The sequence below is a fragment of the Mytilus trossulus genome, chromosome 5, assembly GCF_036588685.1.
Source record: "Mytilus trossulus isolate FHL-02 chromosome 5, PNRI_Mtr1.1.1.hap1, whole genome shotgun sequence".
Lineage (NCBI taxonomy): Eukaryota > Metazoa > Mollusca > Bivalvia > Mytilida > Mytilidae > Mytilus > Mytilus trossulus.
Window position 1 is genome coordinate 42,481,766 of NC_086377.1, and position 18,144 is coordinate 42,499,909.

At 30.0% G+C, this 18,144-nt stretch overlaps 1 protein-coding gene across 1 annotated transcript in view; it reads right to left on the minus strand.

Moving 5' to 3' along the window:
- LOC134717962 (uncharacterized) overlaps nt 1-18,144 on the minus strand; it is an 81,914-nt gene that overhangs the window by 57,264 nt on the left and 6,506 nt on the right. The window contains exons 2-3 of the mRNA XM_063580463.1: nt 14,214-14,290; nt 12,222-12,289 (exon numbers count right to left, since the gene is read on the minus strand). Of these exons, the coding sequence (XP_063436533.1) occupies nt 12,222-12,251 (30 nt within the window). The 5' untranslated portion in view covers nt 12,252-12,289; nt 14,214-14,290. The remainder of the gene's footprint in view (nt 1-12,221; nt 12,290-14,213; nt 14,291-18,144) is intronic.

The following is an 18,144-nucleotide window of genomic DNA, read 5'->3' on the forward strand; positions in this document are numbered from 1 at the left end:
GTGGTCGTTGTAAATGTGGGAAATCAGGTCTCCCGTGCACTGCTTTGTTTGCTTGTGGTGGTGATTGTGAAAAGAAATCAATGTGTTGCCGCCATATTATTAGTATCTTTCGTCCCTCTTTAAGATTTAGTGAATTTTTTGGATTGAGAATAATTTAAAGTCAAAAATTGAATGACCAGCACAAAAAAAAAAAAATATTCATAAAAAATAAAAAATATTTTTTTCCTCTTTTCATATTTCTATGTCCGCCATATAGGATATCACCGGAAGTTGTGATTTCATAGACATGTGACCCATATATTGTATCCACGAAAAGCACCATAGGAAGGTTCCTGCAGAATATGATGATAGTACACTACAAAAGTCAAAAAGTCTGAAAAGACCAGTTTATGTCTTGATTTGCATGAACTTTTACTCGACATTCTCCAAAAGTATGACTTGTGTCATAATTTGTGTTGACAAATTCTCATTTATATCAAATTTGTAAGAAATTTACTCGACATATTCTTGACATTCTGAATATGGTCTTAAAATTTCTTGACAAATTCTTGACATTTAAATACTGTCTTGAAATTTCTCGACATATTCTCGACATTCTTATTTTTTCTCAGTATGTCTTGACATATTCTGAACATTTTGAATTGTGTCTTAAATTTACTTGACAGTTCTGAGTTTAAAAAATCATGACCAATATTCATGATATAACTTTAATCTTTATTTCTCTTGACATAATATACTGTTGTTTTAAGTTACACTACTTACAAAAATATGAAAGTTAGGCATGAAAATAATTGAAAAATGTGGGTATCTAAATATTTTTTCAAATGCAAATATGGCTATGAAAACTTATGTATAAAATAATTTAAATGTGAGTGTGTTGATAAATAACAATTTAAATGTGGGTTTTTAAAAAGAATAAAATTTTTATTCCTAAATCTTTCTTAACTAAATGATCAAAACCAATTTAATTGTATATATATATTTCATTCTACATTCATAATATTCAATGTTAATATGGTAAATAATTATTGTACAAAAATGTAGTTTATATAAATGGCAAATTATGATGAGATAAAAAGCATTCATTTAAGAGAAGAAAAATTTATGGAATGTCATCTGTTGGAATATATATTTAGTATTAGACATGGACATGATGTTCCTATGCAATTAAGGTATTCCACACCCAAAATACACACAACTGTCAAATTGAAATTACTGATTTACCTGTAAGCAGCCATACAACTTATCAGTTGACCATTTCAAAGATTAAAAGAAAATTATTATAGAAATGACTAGTCTTTTGAAATGGATCTTAACCAGACATGCCCAATATAGTTCTAAACAGGGTTTTTTTTCTTTTCAGGAAGGAGTTTTCACAAAAACAAAATTATATAAGTTTATAAAATTCAACACTGAAATTTGAATAAAAAAAGTTTTTGGGTTGTTTTAAAAAATGAATAAGGTATTTTTATCAAGAAGAGAACAAGTTCTTTGACTTACACGAAAGTCCCCCCTCTTTTTTTAGCAACTCAAACCCAAAAGATGAATTGACACATGGTCACATTGCAAAACTGCCTTTAAGACACCTATTTTAGTAAAGCAAATTTGACTAGCAGTTTTTCGAGTGGCAAAAATCTAAATGCTATTTGTCAGTTACTTCGACTTATATTCCAAGAGAAAATAATTAATTAAATGTTTAATAAAAATAGATCATAATTGAACTACATACTAGGGGATTATTCAGGGTATTCCAATTTTGGTGCACAAAAAAGGTATATTACTCTACCAAATTTATCCTTGATTCTTTAAAGTGTAGTTTAGCCATAATAAAAAGGAGTACATAACGGCAATAGGGTGTCATAAACAGTGCAGAATAAGTCTGTACACATTTCAGGCAAACTTATACTGTTGAGATAGTGTCAAGACATTTTTAAGACTGTCAAGAATGTGTCGAGACATATTCAGACATTATTTAGAAGGTGAAGAATATGTCAAGACATATTCAGACACTATTAGGAAGGTCAAGAATATGTCAAGACAGATCGAGACAAATTTAAGACAGTCAAGAATTGGTCGAGACTAATCCAGACTCTTATCAGATGAAACAGGAAGTGTCTAGAAATTTTAAGACAATATTCATACTGTCAAGACACTTGTCAATAAAAATCAAGAAGCTTATTAGACAAATTAATACTATGTCAAGATTTTTTTTTAAATTATTCCGACAAATTAAGAATACCGAGTAAAAATTCATGCAAATTCAGACAAAAACTGGTCTTTTCAGATTTTTAAACTTTTGTAGTGGTAGCAGTACATTCAAATACACTTCAATTACCCTCCCAAATAAATAAATGTCCGCCATATTAATTTTTACCGGAAGTTGGGCTTCCAAAGACTTATAAACTCCAATTGTATTCAAAAGAACTATATAACAATTGTTCGTGACAAATATAATTTTAGTAGCATTAAATTAACACCTTTTCACATACCAGCCTTCGATATTGGTCTGATTTAAGTATACTGTCCGCCATTTTGAATTTTACCGGAAGTGGGACATTTTTTTCAAATGCCTCCCTATCTGTAATTAAAGGGTAAAACTAGAGGAAGGTTTGTGGCAAGTTTCATGCTTGTAACAGGTAGTGGACAATTTTTCATGAGGCCGCCGGACTAGACGTTACACTATTGTTTCTGAAAAGAATAATGTTTGGTAACATTAAAACGTGTAATCCCGCTGCAATTGTTTGCACCTGTTCTTAGTCCCGTTTGAATGGTTTTACACTAGTTATTTTTGTGACTTTTAGTAGCTTGCTGTTCAGTGTGAGCCAAGGCGCCGTGATGAAGACCGTACCTTGACCTAGAATGGTTTACTTTTAAAAATTGTGACATTGATGGATTGATGTCTTATTTGCACTCATACCCCGATCTTCGTATATCTATAATATCGGACAAGCTTGGAAGTTGCATAAATATGGGTATGGGGTATACAATTTATATGTTATTATTTCAAAAATCTAATCCTAAATTGTAATAGCATAGTTTAATTTTAGATATAAACTACTAGTATTTTGATCTGTTATATACATTTGTATCTAATAAATTTCACTAACTTCTTAATATGAATCATACGGTCGGAAACATATACACTAAACACCGGCTGTCTGTGTTAGTATGCACGGCCAAATGCATTGTTTTTGGTAGGTTATTATTGTAGGGTAAATAAGACGATTTTGTATACGCCCTTCAAAACTTTATTTAAAAGTTTTTTGAAAAATAAGAAGGGTGGAGGCAGATGTTGTGTCGTATCTCAAAAGAAAAATATGATTTTTGCTTAAAACACACACACACTTCTTTGTTATATTAATCTTAAGATCTGTATACTTTTTAGTTTTGATTCCAAATTTAATATTAAAGTTATTGAGTTTTTTTTGTTTTAATTTTTTTTTATATAACTCTGTATCTCAGAAACTATTGAGGATTACATTTATTTCAAAAAACTTACACACAAGACGACGGGAGTTTCATGCGCTCGAGGCGCAGGTGTTTATTATACTTGTCAGGCGAAATGATAAACCGTTAAAAACACAAATTTGAAATGAATAGATTCAACACCAATATTGCTCCTGGCCATTTTTGATAGTCAAAGTTAAATCCATCAATTGGATCAACTAAACGGAGCCTTCTAGGGGAGGTGTTTTTCGACTGTGCAAAGTATCAGTAAACAAGAAGTAGATGAGTGACTGCAATGAAAATAGTACACGAGCTATAGCATCATGGTTAACTTACATACCGAAAATTAGATGAATATCTCAAGCCGTGTAGTAAACAAAATATTCTAATGCAATTTGGATGTAACAATTTTTTTCATTGGCTATCAGTTGCCGTCAAATCCACAGTTGACCAGGCGTAACTATGGAGGGACCAGCCATTTTGAATTGATGAATCAACAAATGTTCGATTACTACTATATAATCGAAAATAAAACAAAACCTACCTCGAATTAGCCGTTTTAATATAATTTTATCCGAATTTGAAGCGTACAGGTAACGTAATAACGTCCAGTTTGTAAGTTTTCATTTGTATAACGTCACGTTTAGCCATGACGTCTTTGTGCCAAAATCATTCATGAAGTTTCGCGGATTTTTTTTTATTTGACATATTAAGACATTTTTCAAGTTTTATCGTATTTTTTCTCTTTGTATTGCATTAGAATCAGAATAACAGTACTGTAGTTGAAGAGTTGCCAACGTCAATTTTGATTTTACGGTGGCAACTCTTCAACTACAGTTCTGTTATTCCTTAATTGATTAATATTTGATGTTGAATGTTCATCCCCACCTATTTGTTTACTTATAAAAGTGAATTTGAGAATCAACCTGGTCATAATATAGTTGGTTATGATAATTTCATAGTCAATTGAACATACAAATTAATATTCTTGACAAGTATTTTCTCATACTTTTATCTAAAAGGACTATATAAAGGTAGCCATGAAAAAATAGAAATTTGACCACTTCAATTTTTAACTCAACTTTTGGCCAGATATAGCAGGCTTAAATTGTACAAAAGTTAAGCAGTATATATCTTGTACTGTAAACGAAATGGTTGTGGGCAAATGGGGCTAAACTTAACCTTCTTCTTATAAGAACTCATATATTAATAACGTTTCTAAACTCAGTCTACACAGAGTGACAAAGTGTCAACACATAATATTGCAATTTCCGACATTCTGCATACATATAGATATAGCTTATATCACTACCTTTTTAGTCCACTAGTGGGAATTTAACCTCTATTTCTATAAAGCTGATATTCGAACACTTTTAGGATACTAATACGCACAAAAGTTACGAAATTTCAGTAAAAATATATATGAAATAATATCCAAATTAAAAATGTCAGTACTAGAGTTATTATTTATGATAATATTTCTTGTCGTGATACTATTTAAGATACACAACAAAAACACATTCCTAGAGGGCCAACAAATCTTCAACATGAATTTAAATAGTTTAACAAAGTCGCGGATAGGTAAACATACAGACAAGGCTATGTATAACAAATATAGGGGTAATTAGTATACCGGATTCAAAAGATATACTTCTATGTAGAAGTATTGTATATATCTCACACTGTAATGTTTTAAAAATGTGACATACTTGAACATTAAATTAGATAACACAGTAAATATAACAATGTAAATAGTATAAACAATAGCAATAAAAGAGAGAGGGTTATCGAATGGTCATAAATTTGACATTGCTTTTTTGCAAGAAACGCATTTTGACGAAAACGTTAGTAAAGAAATGTAGAAACAGAAAGATTTTAATATATTCTACAAATTTACGACACAATATTCACGTTGGTGTGTATATATGCAACAAATTAAACATATCTAGTAGTACGTTTTTTTAAAAAGGTAAGTGATAATATAAAAGAATTTGGTATCTTTATACCGATAGTTGGGGAAGATTTAAATGATACTTTAAAAGTTCTAGATAGAAAAACAACACGACCAAATAGCCAGTTTCAAAACCAGTGAATAATTTGAAATTAATGTTAAAATCAAACAAACAAATAGATTTCTGGAGATGTCTGAATCCAAATGTTCAACAATGTACATGGCGAAGGAGATATAAAAAGGCAAGTAGAATAGACATGATATTAGTTAGCTTACATTTATTTTTTAGGTTTAGGAAAACAAAGACATGTTAAACAAATGTCGATAAATATACTACAGTACTTGCAACCTTAGGCGTTACTGTTTGACGTGAACTTGACTGATCGGTGAGTGATCGGTGACGGATGTTTGACTGATCGATGATCGGTGACCCATAGGATCCGTCAGATAGGTCAAAAAACCTATGTGGGAGTTACCGTGACAACGGTCATCGATCGATCAGTGAATCAAAGTTATGCACGGATCGGACGGATACGTATACATTTCAAATTCTTATGTAAACCGAACTCAACAGTGTTAACAATCCATGAACGCGGACCTCGACGAAGACACCATAATTTCCATGTTAAGTTGCAATAAAATTGGTTGCAATCAAAAAGTTAAAATAGTATAAAAGTATAAGATGCTTCATTAAAGCGTTAAGTTGTTTGTGTTGATAAATAGTTTTGTATTAAATATTGTTAACATCAGATGTATTATATGCCTGATTTAACATGGACTTCTTTCTACGAAAATGCCGTTAATTTTCCGCCATTGGAGTTTTGAACTGTTTTTGTTCAGAAAAGGCCATTTTTCGTAAAATTAAAAGAATGTCAGAGAAATCATATTAAAATTTTGTTCGCATTGTCAAAAACTACCAAAATTTATTTAATCTTTTTTTTTAAATGACACTATTTTATCTTATTTTATTAATCAGTTATTTCAAACAACTCGAGTTAAGTCTTTTAAAATAGATTAGAATTGAGATATAACAAGAATTAAAATACTTGAACTTTTAGAATAAGAATGTCGTTATTGCTTTATTTTGATACAAATTATTAACTGCCATATGATTTCAGTACTTTATGTGCCTCAGAATTGTTGTTTTTCATAAATTATGTTTATTAAAAGGAAAAAAGGTATTAAATTTGTGTACGCGTTGCCAAAAATGCAAATATTTCTTCTCATATTTGAAAAAAAATGTAGCTTCAGTTGTTATAAATACCTTTTTATGACTTATTTTGTATAGAATTTGAATCTTGGGAAGAATATTAGGTATCTGTTTACTTTCGATTTTGTTGAACCAGAATGTAATCATTACTTCAATTGAATGAAAATTATTGACCACCATATGTTATTTTTACTGTATATAGTTTTAATCGGTAGTTTTTTCACAAATTAAAAGAAGGTCAGAGAAATTTAATACTGAAATTGTATTCGCATGATTTAAAATATCCATAATTGTTCTTCTTTTTATTTAAAATGATACCGTTTTATTTGAAATCAGTTATTTTTAAAACCTCAAGACAAGTCTTTTAATTAGAATAGGATACAATAAGATTTAAAATACTTTTACTTTTATTTTTGTGAAATAGGAATGCAGATATCACTTTATTTTGATACAAATTATTAACCTCCAAATGCTTTCAGTAGTTTTTGTACATCAGGATTGTCTGTTCTTCATTAAATATGCTTACTTTAAGGAAAAAGATGCTTAATTTTTGTACGCGTTGCCTAAAATGTAAATATTTCTTTATTTACTGAAATTATTGGCTGCCATTGGATTTTTGTACTTTTTATAGTTAAGAGTGGATTGTTTTTCATAGAATTACAGGAATGTCAGAAAAATCATACTGACATTTTGTTCTCAATTGTTTAAAAATTACCCAAACTTTTCTTGATTTTATTAAAAATGATACTTTTTTTATTTGAAATCATTTGTTTTTAAATCTCAAGACAAGTCTTTTAATTAGAATTGAGATATAATAAGAATTAAAATACTTAGATTTTTATTTTTCGTGGAATTATAATGCACTTATTGTTTTATTTTGATATAAATTATTAACCGCCTTATGCTTTCCGTACTTTTTGTTCATCAGGATTGGTTGTTCTTCATAAATTATGTTTACTTGAAGGAAGAAGATATTAAATTTTTGTACAAGTAGGCTAAAATGCAAATATTTCTTCTTATGTTTGAAAATATTGTAACTTCAATTGCAATCAGTTGCTTTAAATTCCTTTTTATGACTAATTTTGTATAAAATTTAAATATTTGAAGGATAAGTATCTGTTCACTCCTGATTGTGTTGAACAAGAAAGCAATCATTTCTTCATTTGAATGGAAATTATTGACCACAATTTGATTTTTTTACTATATATATTTTAGAATTTGTAGTTTTTTTATAAAATTTAAAGAATCTCAGAGAGATCATACTAAAATTTTATTTGCATTATTTAAAATATCTAAAAAAATTCTTCTTTTTTATTGAAAATGATACTATTTTATTTGATTGCCTGTTTTTCATTAAATATGTTTCTCTACGCGTTGTCTAAAATGCAAAAATTTCTTCTTAAATTTGAAAATATTGTAACTTTAATTGCAATGAGTTGTTATAAATATATTGCATATGTTGGTACTTTGTACAATGTGGGAATATTCAAGAATGAATCTGCTAAAAGTTTTGTTTTTGTTGAACAAACATGAAATTATTTTTCATTTTCATGGAATATATTGACCGCCTTTGGATTTTTGTACTTTTAAATGTTTAAGAATGGTTACTTTTTAATAAGGCCAAAAAGACTATCAGTAAAATATAATGTAATATTGTTTGCATTTTTCAAAATTATTCATATTTCTTGTTTAAAAAACCTCAGCATTTTTGGTAATTTGTTGTTTCGATTGTGACATAAAATAAATTTACAAAATGTTATGATGATAAGGATACAAAAATGTAAAATCTTGAAAATAATAGACTAAAATTTTCAATATCTGATCCTTTCATTTCGTTTAACCGAGTATTTTTGGAAAATAATAAAAATCAAAATCGCGATATAATAGATATATTCTTATTATAAAAACATTAGTTTTATTGCCACTTTTTACATTTTTGGCAAGTGCCTGTACAGTTCCGGAGAAAAATTCAGAAAAGAAGTAGAAAGTAAATGTTACAAATACATCTGGGATGGTAAACCAGATAAGATTAAAAGAAATACCATGATCAAGTCAAACGAGGAAAAAGGGGGGGGGGGGTAGAAATGATGGACATACAAAGTTATTTTTATTTCTTAAAGCATTTAGGGTAAACTCATTAGTAAAGATATTTGAAACTGGAAATTGATTCCATTAAAATATCTGAGCGTCGTGTTAGGTATTAATTTTTCATTTTAAAGATTGATTTTGAAAGGAAAAAAAATCTAGAACATATCAAACATATTCCTGAATTTAATAGAGAAGTATTTAAATGTTGGGTAATATCAGGAATTGGGCAGAAAAAAAACTACCAACTTTACAGAAGTAAGGAAACAAGTAATTTGGGAGAACAAACTGATTAATTTTGAAAATAAAACAATTACTTTTGAAAATTGGATTAAGAGAAAATTAATATTTGTCAATAAATTTATAGATGACACTGGTAATATATCTCAACATTTTATTCTTGAAAAAATAGACTGAAAGAATATTTGGATTGTAGAAATAAATATTTAACAAACAAAACATCCCAAAAAAAAACTTCAGATGTTACAATCTGTTAGCTCTAAGACAAGTATTGTAAATTTTCCTATACAGAAACTAATCTGGAAAAGTAATTACATTGAGGCGTCCATCTTTTCAACAAATATATTAGATAAGTCAATTTGTAAAGATAAAAGTGAACCATCAATTGGTGTTAGCAAATGTATGCGTATTTTACAAGTTGATGAGACCCTTAGTATTAATCGAATATATGTTTTCATGTTTCATTATTTAAAAGAAAATAATATATATATAAACGATTCTAAATTGAAAACTACGTTCAAACCTATGATTGCGTTGGATAAAATCCGCAATTTTTATACGCGTGCATGTAAAACAAATTTCGTTGTAGAAGGGTCTAAAAACCGCACAAACAACATTTTTCAAAAGACCAAAAAAGTGAAAAAGTATATTTAAACAAAACGCATTTGACTAACAGGTCGAATAACTAATGTTCTTTATTACTGCTGACTGCCATTGGCGATTGCCAAAGGCAATTGATCACAAGATGTAACAAAATGGATCTTACTATAAATTTAATACTAAACAGAAAAAAATTAACTTGTGGCCACGATGTTATGCCACAAACATACGGTGTCAATAGTTTTTTAGTTCACCAGATACGGATTACGACAATAAATGTCTCTTCAGTGATGTTAGGGATCGAAACGGTATTTGGAAGGCCAAATAAAAAGTACCCTCATTTTTAGAAAAATTCTTGAATTTTAAGAGTCAATATAGGATGAACGGATCATATAAATCGGAGGAAAAATATGATACAAGCCCAAATGAAAAAATATAAACGAGTCTTAATTGAAAACTACGTTCAAACCTATGATTGCGTTGGATAAAAACCCCAATTTGTATACGTGTTTATGTAAAACAAATTTCGTTGTAGTAGGGTCTAAACACAGCACAAACAACATTTTCCAAAAGACCAAAAAAGTGAAAAAGTATATTTAAACAAAACGCATGTGACTAACAGGTCGAACAACTGATGTGCTTTAACCATGCTGACTGTCATGGCGATTGCCAAATAAAATTGATCACAAGATGTAACAAAATGAATCTTAATATAAATTTAATACTAAACAGAAAAAAATTAACTTGTGGCCACAATGTTATGCTACAAACATACGATATCAATATTTTTTTAGTACACCAGATCCAGATTTCGACAATAAATGTCTCTTTAGTGATGATTGAAACGGTATTTGGAAGGCCATAAAAAAAGTACCCTCATTTTTAGAAAAGTACCCTCATTTTTTTATAAACTCTTGAATTTTAAGAGTCAATATAGGATAAACGGATCATATAAATCGGAGGGAAAATATGATACAAGCCCAAACGAAAAAATATGATTGCGTTGGATAAAAACCGCAATTTTTATACGTGTGCATGTAAAGCAAATTTCGTTGTAGAAGGGTATAAAAACAGGACAAACAACATTTTCCAAAAAAAAACAAACAGTGAAAAAGTATATTTAAATAAAACGCATTTGACTAACAGGTCGAACAACTGATGTTCTTTAACCCAGCTGACTGCGATTGCCAAATAAAATTGATCACAAGATGTAACAAAATGAATTTTAATATAAACTTAATACTAAACAGAAAAAAATTTAACTTGTAGTCACGATGTAATGGCACAAACATACGGTGTCAATATTTTTTAAGTGAACCAGATCCGGATTTCGACAAGAAATGTCTATTCAGTGATGTAAGGGATCAAAACGGTATTTGGAGGGCCATATAAAAAGTACCGTCATTTTTAGAAAAAGTACCCTCATTTCTAGAAAAAGTATCCTCATTTTTAGAAAAATTATCCTCATTTTAGGATAAACTCTTGAATTTTAAGAGTGAATATAGGATGAACGAATCATATAAATCGGAGGGAAAATATAATACAAGCCCAAACGAAAAAATATAAACGAGTTTATATATTTAGGAAACTTTTACAATTCATATTACCGACAAAACAATTATTGTTTAAATGGAAACAGAAGAATTACAGTCTATTTAATGTATTAACGAAAAAGAAGATTATAACCAATTTTTTATTTCTTGTCGATTTTTAGAATTTTTTTGGAATTGGAAAAGTATTTATGAGTTAATTATAAAATCAAATTAAAATTTTAGAGTATCGTTTATCATTTAGTCTTTGGATATAAAATTATGTAACTAATCAGAAATTGTCAAAGGTTAGTGTTTATCAAATTTTTGTTCAGGAATACATACAAAAATATAACGAAAACAGAACAATGCAACTTATTGCATTACAGAAGTGACAAAAAAGAAGTTAAGACAATTGATAGAATAAAACATAATGTATTAAAATGCTATATAACTGTATTTCAAGAAATTTATACATATTATTAAAATCAAATTAAAATTTTAGAGTATCGTTTATCATTGAGTTTTTGGATATAAATTTTTGACAAAAATCATTTTGGTCTGAATTTTTTCCTAACAATTTTAGGTTTTTCTATTTACAGGTCATATTATGTACCTAACCAGAAATTGTCAAAGGTTAATGTTTATCAAATTTTTGTTCAAGAATACATAAAAAGATATAACGAAAACAGAACAATTAAACTTATTGCATTACAGAAGTCACAAAAAACAAGTTTAGACAATTGATAGAATACAACATAATGTATAACTGTATTTAAAGAAATTTATACAACCTAGGTAATCAATGGAGTATAACAGGATGCATTGGTTTCTTGGTGTAACATTGCAACAAGCATATTTGGTGAATAAATAAATATCGTTGTAAAAAGAAATCCAGTGGCATCGACCCAGTGGTTGTAAAAAAAACTCATTATAGTTCCTCGGTTAATTTTCTTTTTAGATAAACGAATAAAAATAAACGACGAATCCATTGGTGCAAAAAAATCACAGCTCCTAAAAATAATGTACGATATATTTGTCACAAAACTAATAAAAAGTGATAATTTGAGAGCACACGACATTTTATTATAGAAGGTTATATGTACATTCAACCTTAAGCATAAAGATTGCAACTAGGACAGCAAAATTCAAAACTTACCAATATCAGACACGCCAAAAATTCTGTCATTGCTGTGGTGAACAAGATGGTTAGAATCTAGCGTATTCCTGAAATAAAGATAATTGAATAGCTTTCTATAGATTAAGATTAAAAGTTTTCTTAATAATAATTCTTTAAAGAACCCAATTTTTAAATTTAACCAGTTTACGATCGGATTAAAACTATTCATTATAAACGAATGATTTGAGAGAAAATGACTCTTGTCAAAAGTTTTAATTTATGAGGTCAATAATCAATAGTAATATGTTATAGCAAAGTTTGCGAACGCAATATTCTAATAAAAATGTTTTATCGATCTACAAGACATCTTACAGAATCACCGAAATGTTAAAGCTGTGGTCAGTTCTAATTTCTCTTCAATTTTTCTTATGACATCTTACGATCAGTTTATATCAATTATAACCTCTAAAACCTCATCAACAACACCATGATTTGGTACGACAGACGCGCGGTTTATCTGCATAAATTAGAGGTGAAAGATACCGAAATGATATTCAAGCATGTATTTCGATAATAAAATGCATCTGCTATGGTGATAAACCTAACACGACCAAATACAAATACAATGTAGTAGACTGACTTATGTCAGTTTTAGCAGGTCCCACTGATTAATGACATTTGTAAGATTTAAATTTTGCTCATATTTTTCAATTAACTTATGTATTAGTTTATTATACTGAGTATCAGTCAATATACTATTATTCATTTTAAAATAGCCCTTATTACGATTGTTTGTATGAATGTCGAATCTAAGCGAATTTGTAAGGTGATCTTTAAGTGAAATTTGTGCAGGCCTGATATCAACAGATACAGTGTTCATGCGTGCTTGTGTGCATGTTATAAAAAAATCTATTCTACTAGCTTTTCCATGTGTATTGGGTTTTTTTATCATTCTTTAAATGCAAACAAATATCTCTCAAATTAAATTTATGTGTTTGAGTTAATTGTTTTTGTAATTGTAATTGTACCTTTGATAACTGTTTATACCACTGGTTCGATGTAACTGCTGGTGGACGTTTCGAGTATCAGCAGCCCAGTAGTCAGCACTTCGGTATTGGCGTGCATATCATATGGTCTATTTTATAAATTTCCTGTTACAAAACTTTATATTTTTCGAAAAACTAAGGATTTTCTTATCCTAGTAATATAAATCATCTTAAACTCATTTTGCACATTCTTTTTTTGGAATTTCGGGTCATCAATACTCTTCAACTTTGTACATGTATGGCTTTATAACTATTTTGATCTTAGCGTCACTGATGAGCCTTATAAGTAGACGAAACGCGCGTCCTGTGTATTAAATTATAATCCTGGTACCTTTGATAACGATTTAAACCATTGACTGACTTTTTAAACTTTTTATGTAGTTTATTTTTTGTTGTATCTTAATTTGAGAGTATATCGTTCATATCTCCCCCTACTATTTTAGCTCCAATATTGTGTTCTTCGGTTATTTTACTTATTTTTTTATATAATTGATGTATTGCATAAATCTTATTAGATGCACATGTAGACTGATCAAGTTGGGCGTAATAAACACTTGAGTTGGATTCTATTGGTTTATTAAAGTAATCTTGAATAAACACCCTGTAACATATGAAATACACAATGAGTCACAATACATACGTTCAAAGAACGATAACTCTAATAAAATAAAATATAAATTATCCGAGAAGTTAACTTCAGATATACCATAATTTGTAAAGTATGTTTTACTACAAATCATGAGAAGTTATACCACAGTCTATTTCCGGTAACTGTTCAATATGCAATACTATAGACATCAATAACACCTTGTGTCAACGTTCATTATCTAAAGTAATCGATTATTATACACTATTCTATTCGGAGATATTTAAAACTAAAAATAACATGCTGATAATACAGACAAGACACACATGAATTAAAACACATAAACACAAATAGACAACACGTAACCAAATAAACATGTAAACAGAGGACACAGCTTACCGTGTATGTAATACAAGGGCTGAGCAGTGCTCCTCTATATGTTACTGCACTCTTTAATATACTTCACATACTGGAATCTGAATATAAAGAAATATGACTTCATAAGTCTTAATGTCAAAAAAAAAGTATATGATCTAGATAAACTCAATGCAAGACAATATTCTATGCTGGAATCTAATAACAGCCAAATATGGAAAAAAACACCAATATAAATCATTGCTTTTAAAAAGCAATTGTAAACGGTCTTTTACCCCCTTAGAAACATGATTGATTAATATGTGTGTGTGTGTGTTTGTTTATTTGTTTGTTGTTTTTTTTTGTTTGTTTCTGGAAGGGGGTCTATATTATTGTGTTACCGGAGAAGTTTCATGTTTAGTATGGCAAGTTTTTATTTTAATTCAGGTCCAGCGCGCGACTCTCGCGTCAGATTGTGGAGACACCACGTGACGTGTGTTTATAATAACGAAAACTTATATATATATGTATTTCTTTTCAGGTGGGGACGTTGAACAGACAACATGTATAGAGACGGAATGTACACAATGTAATTTCTTTTGTCGTCGTAGAAAATTGACATTTTGATCACAGTTCACGGACAGGGCATGCTTTGGATTTAATTGATCTGGAGTAACTTTAAAACACGTTGAAGGATTATTTTCTAAAAATGTACATTTTTCAGCACCAGTTTGTAACCCAGATAGGTATTTCAATCTAGGAGCGGACAATTTATTGTAGGATTTCACTGAGATTTACGGACCACGCAAGCGATTTTTACGGCATTGCCATTTCTTTTCTCTAGGAAAAGTCTTGGGAGATAACTGCACCACGGTGTTTAATGAATTTTCAGGTCGATCGAACTTGTAGTTTCTGAGTACGTTTTGAATTATTTTTAGAAGAGATGTAAGCACAATATTAAAATTGAATAATTGAGTTTTTTCCTTCCATATTGTTAAATATAATGTCATACATATTGATTGATTAATTGATTGATTGATTGATTGATTGGCTGGCTGGTTGGTTGGTTGTTTGGTTGGTTGGTTGGTTGTCTGGTTGGTTGTTTTGTTGTTTGGTTGGTTGGTTGGTTGGTTTATAACTTAAACACTTGGGATAGGGTTTCTTTAAACAAGCGGGAAAAAATGAGACCTTGGACCCTGTATTAAACACACGAGACGGAAACATGCATTGATTGATTGATTGATTGATTGATTGATTGATTGATGATTGATGATTGATGATTGATGATTGATTGATTGATTGATTGATTGAATGATTGATTGATTGATTGATTGATTGATTGATTGATTGATTGATTGACAGGTAGGCATTTAAACTCACATAAAACTCTTCAAGTAGTGCCTTTGGCCTTTGACTTTGGCCTTTGACCCTGTGACCTTTGTCAAGGTCATTGCTCCACAATGTCATTGCAAAAGACCTTTTCGGTCAAGGACATTGTGTTTAAAAGTTTTGCCTAATAATGGCTTTATATCAACCATGAATGGGGATTATGTCCCTTATACAATAGTAAAACCAATACAGTCATAATGTAACAAAGTTGCCCTTAAAGTACCAAGCAATTTTCACTATGTAAATTTTCTATATCTATAACCATTCCAAAGATATAGGGAAATCAAAGACAAATAAAAATCTAAAATACGACCTTGCCTTTTCATTTTTTTTGGACCAACTATTTCAAATCTAAAGACCCTAGGTCTCTATCACTTATGGTTTTCAAGTTTAAAATACATTTCAAAATTTCAAAAATAAAAGGTAATAACTCTCATATGGAATCTCTATACGGCTTCGGTCAAAATAAAACAGAACATCCTGAGGATATAACGAGCAATTTGGAAAAATAAATTTGTCGGTTTCTTATACGGTTGCAAAGCCTTAATGATAACAAGAAAAACAGTGTTCTGGGATATAACTCTTATATGGGAAAGCATTCAGTTAAGCAGAATTGGTTTCAAAAGCGTATAAACTGTTTGATTTCATATTCCAAATTTCTAAGCGACATCTTGCGAAACAAAAAAAAAAGTGAAGGAAAAAAATTAGGCGGAAGACAAAAATAATACTCATCAGAACAAAACCAAAAGGACTTTCAACCGAAAAAGTTGAAAGACCTAATAATAATAATAAGAACAAAACCAATAGGTCTTTCAACTGAAAAGGTTGAAAGACCCAATAACTGTAATATTCTTTCTGTCTTGCAAATACCAACTCAACGATAAAATATGAACTCTTTCATATTCGTGGGATTCAAAGTGGACTTTCATACACATTTTCATTACACATTCAGATCTTTTATACCAAGATAAAAATATAGAAATACATGCATCAAATACTAATGTAAAGAATATAACTGAACTGAATATAAAGATGGTTTCTAGAATAAGAAGAATAAATATACCTAAATCACAATAAAGTGTCATTGTTCCATATATATGTGTAGAATTTGAAAAGAGTGCCTCAATATTAAAGGAGTTAATAGAGTTACCAATCGGAATAAAGAAAGAGAAACCCCAGGATGTAAATACCGAAGTGAATATAAAAGCAAAGTACTGTCATACTGTGAACTCTGTCAAAGTCAGTCAACAAGACAATGCATGAACAAATATATACAAATACTATTTATTAACATAAATGATAAAATCAAGCTGTACTACAAACTCCACTGCATTGGGAAATGACGTCCCCGTCATTGCAGTCAAGTTTTAACAAAATACAATACATAATAAACATATGAAGTTCTGACTCTCAGTACTTCTTACTATCAATTCATGAAATTAGCTATTAAACATATAAAAGATAAAAAAACAGATCTCAATCACTGAAAGGAATATTCTCACTGAATTTTTAAGATGACTTCATAATAATGTCTATAAAAGCTTTCCCAGCTTCTGTTTCCAATCCAGAAAGAGTTCCATCCTTCACTGAAAAGCCATAAATTCTGCTTTTGCTCTCCAATCGGAACACACTGCACTTTTTACAACAAAATCTCTAGACCTTGGCCACTTAGGTTCTCTCTTTGCACGACGCGACCTTCTAGGTGGAGGTATTGGAGTAAGAACCAAATCATCTAACACATCACTATCATCTGATTGAACGGTTTCATCTGCGTTCAATAACTCATGACTAGATACATCAATTCCAGAAGCTTCCTAATTCAGAATCATCTCTGATTTCCTGAATATCAGATTGGGCGTCCCCAACTTATTCTGTTGTATCTTGTTCTATTCCCACTTCCTGTAATGGAACAGTATCCTCAGCGTTTGTTGGAGCACTGTCAGTTGTCGTAGCAGGTACAAAATAACATTCATCCTATGATGAAGATTCACTAGCTAAGTCTGAAGTGTCTGTATCTATATCTGATTTCGGTTTCTCTTGTGATTTCGTCGGTTTTAATCTCAGTTTCGGTTTCGGTGGAGTTTTAATAGTTATTAAAGGTACCAGGGTTATAATTTAGAACGCCAGACGCGCGTTTCGTCTACATAAGACTCATCAGTGACGCTCAAATCAAACTATTTATAAAGTCAAACAAGTACAAAGTTGAAGAGCATTGATGATCCAAAATTCCAAAAAGTTGTGTCAAATACGGCTTACATGTAGGTAATCTATACCTGGGATAAGAAAATCCATAGTTTTTCGAAAATTCAAAGTTTTGTAAACAGTAAATTTATAAAAACGACCACATTATTGATATTCATGTCAACACAGAAGTGTTGACTACTGGGCTGGTAATACCCTCGGGGACGAAACGTCCACCAGCAGTGGCATCGACCGAGTGGTGTTAATAGTTATCAAAGGTACCAGGATTATAATTTAGAACAACAGACGCACGTTTCGTCTACATAAGACTCATCAGTGACGCTCAAATCAAACTATTTATAAAGGCAAACAAGTACAAAGTTGAAGAGCATTGATGATCCAAAAT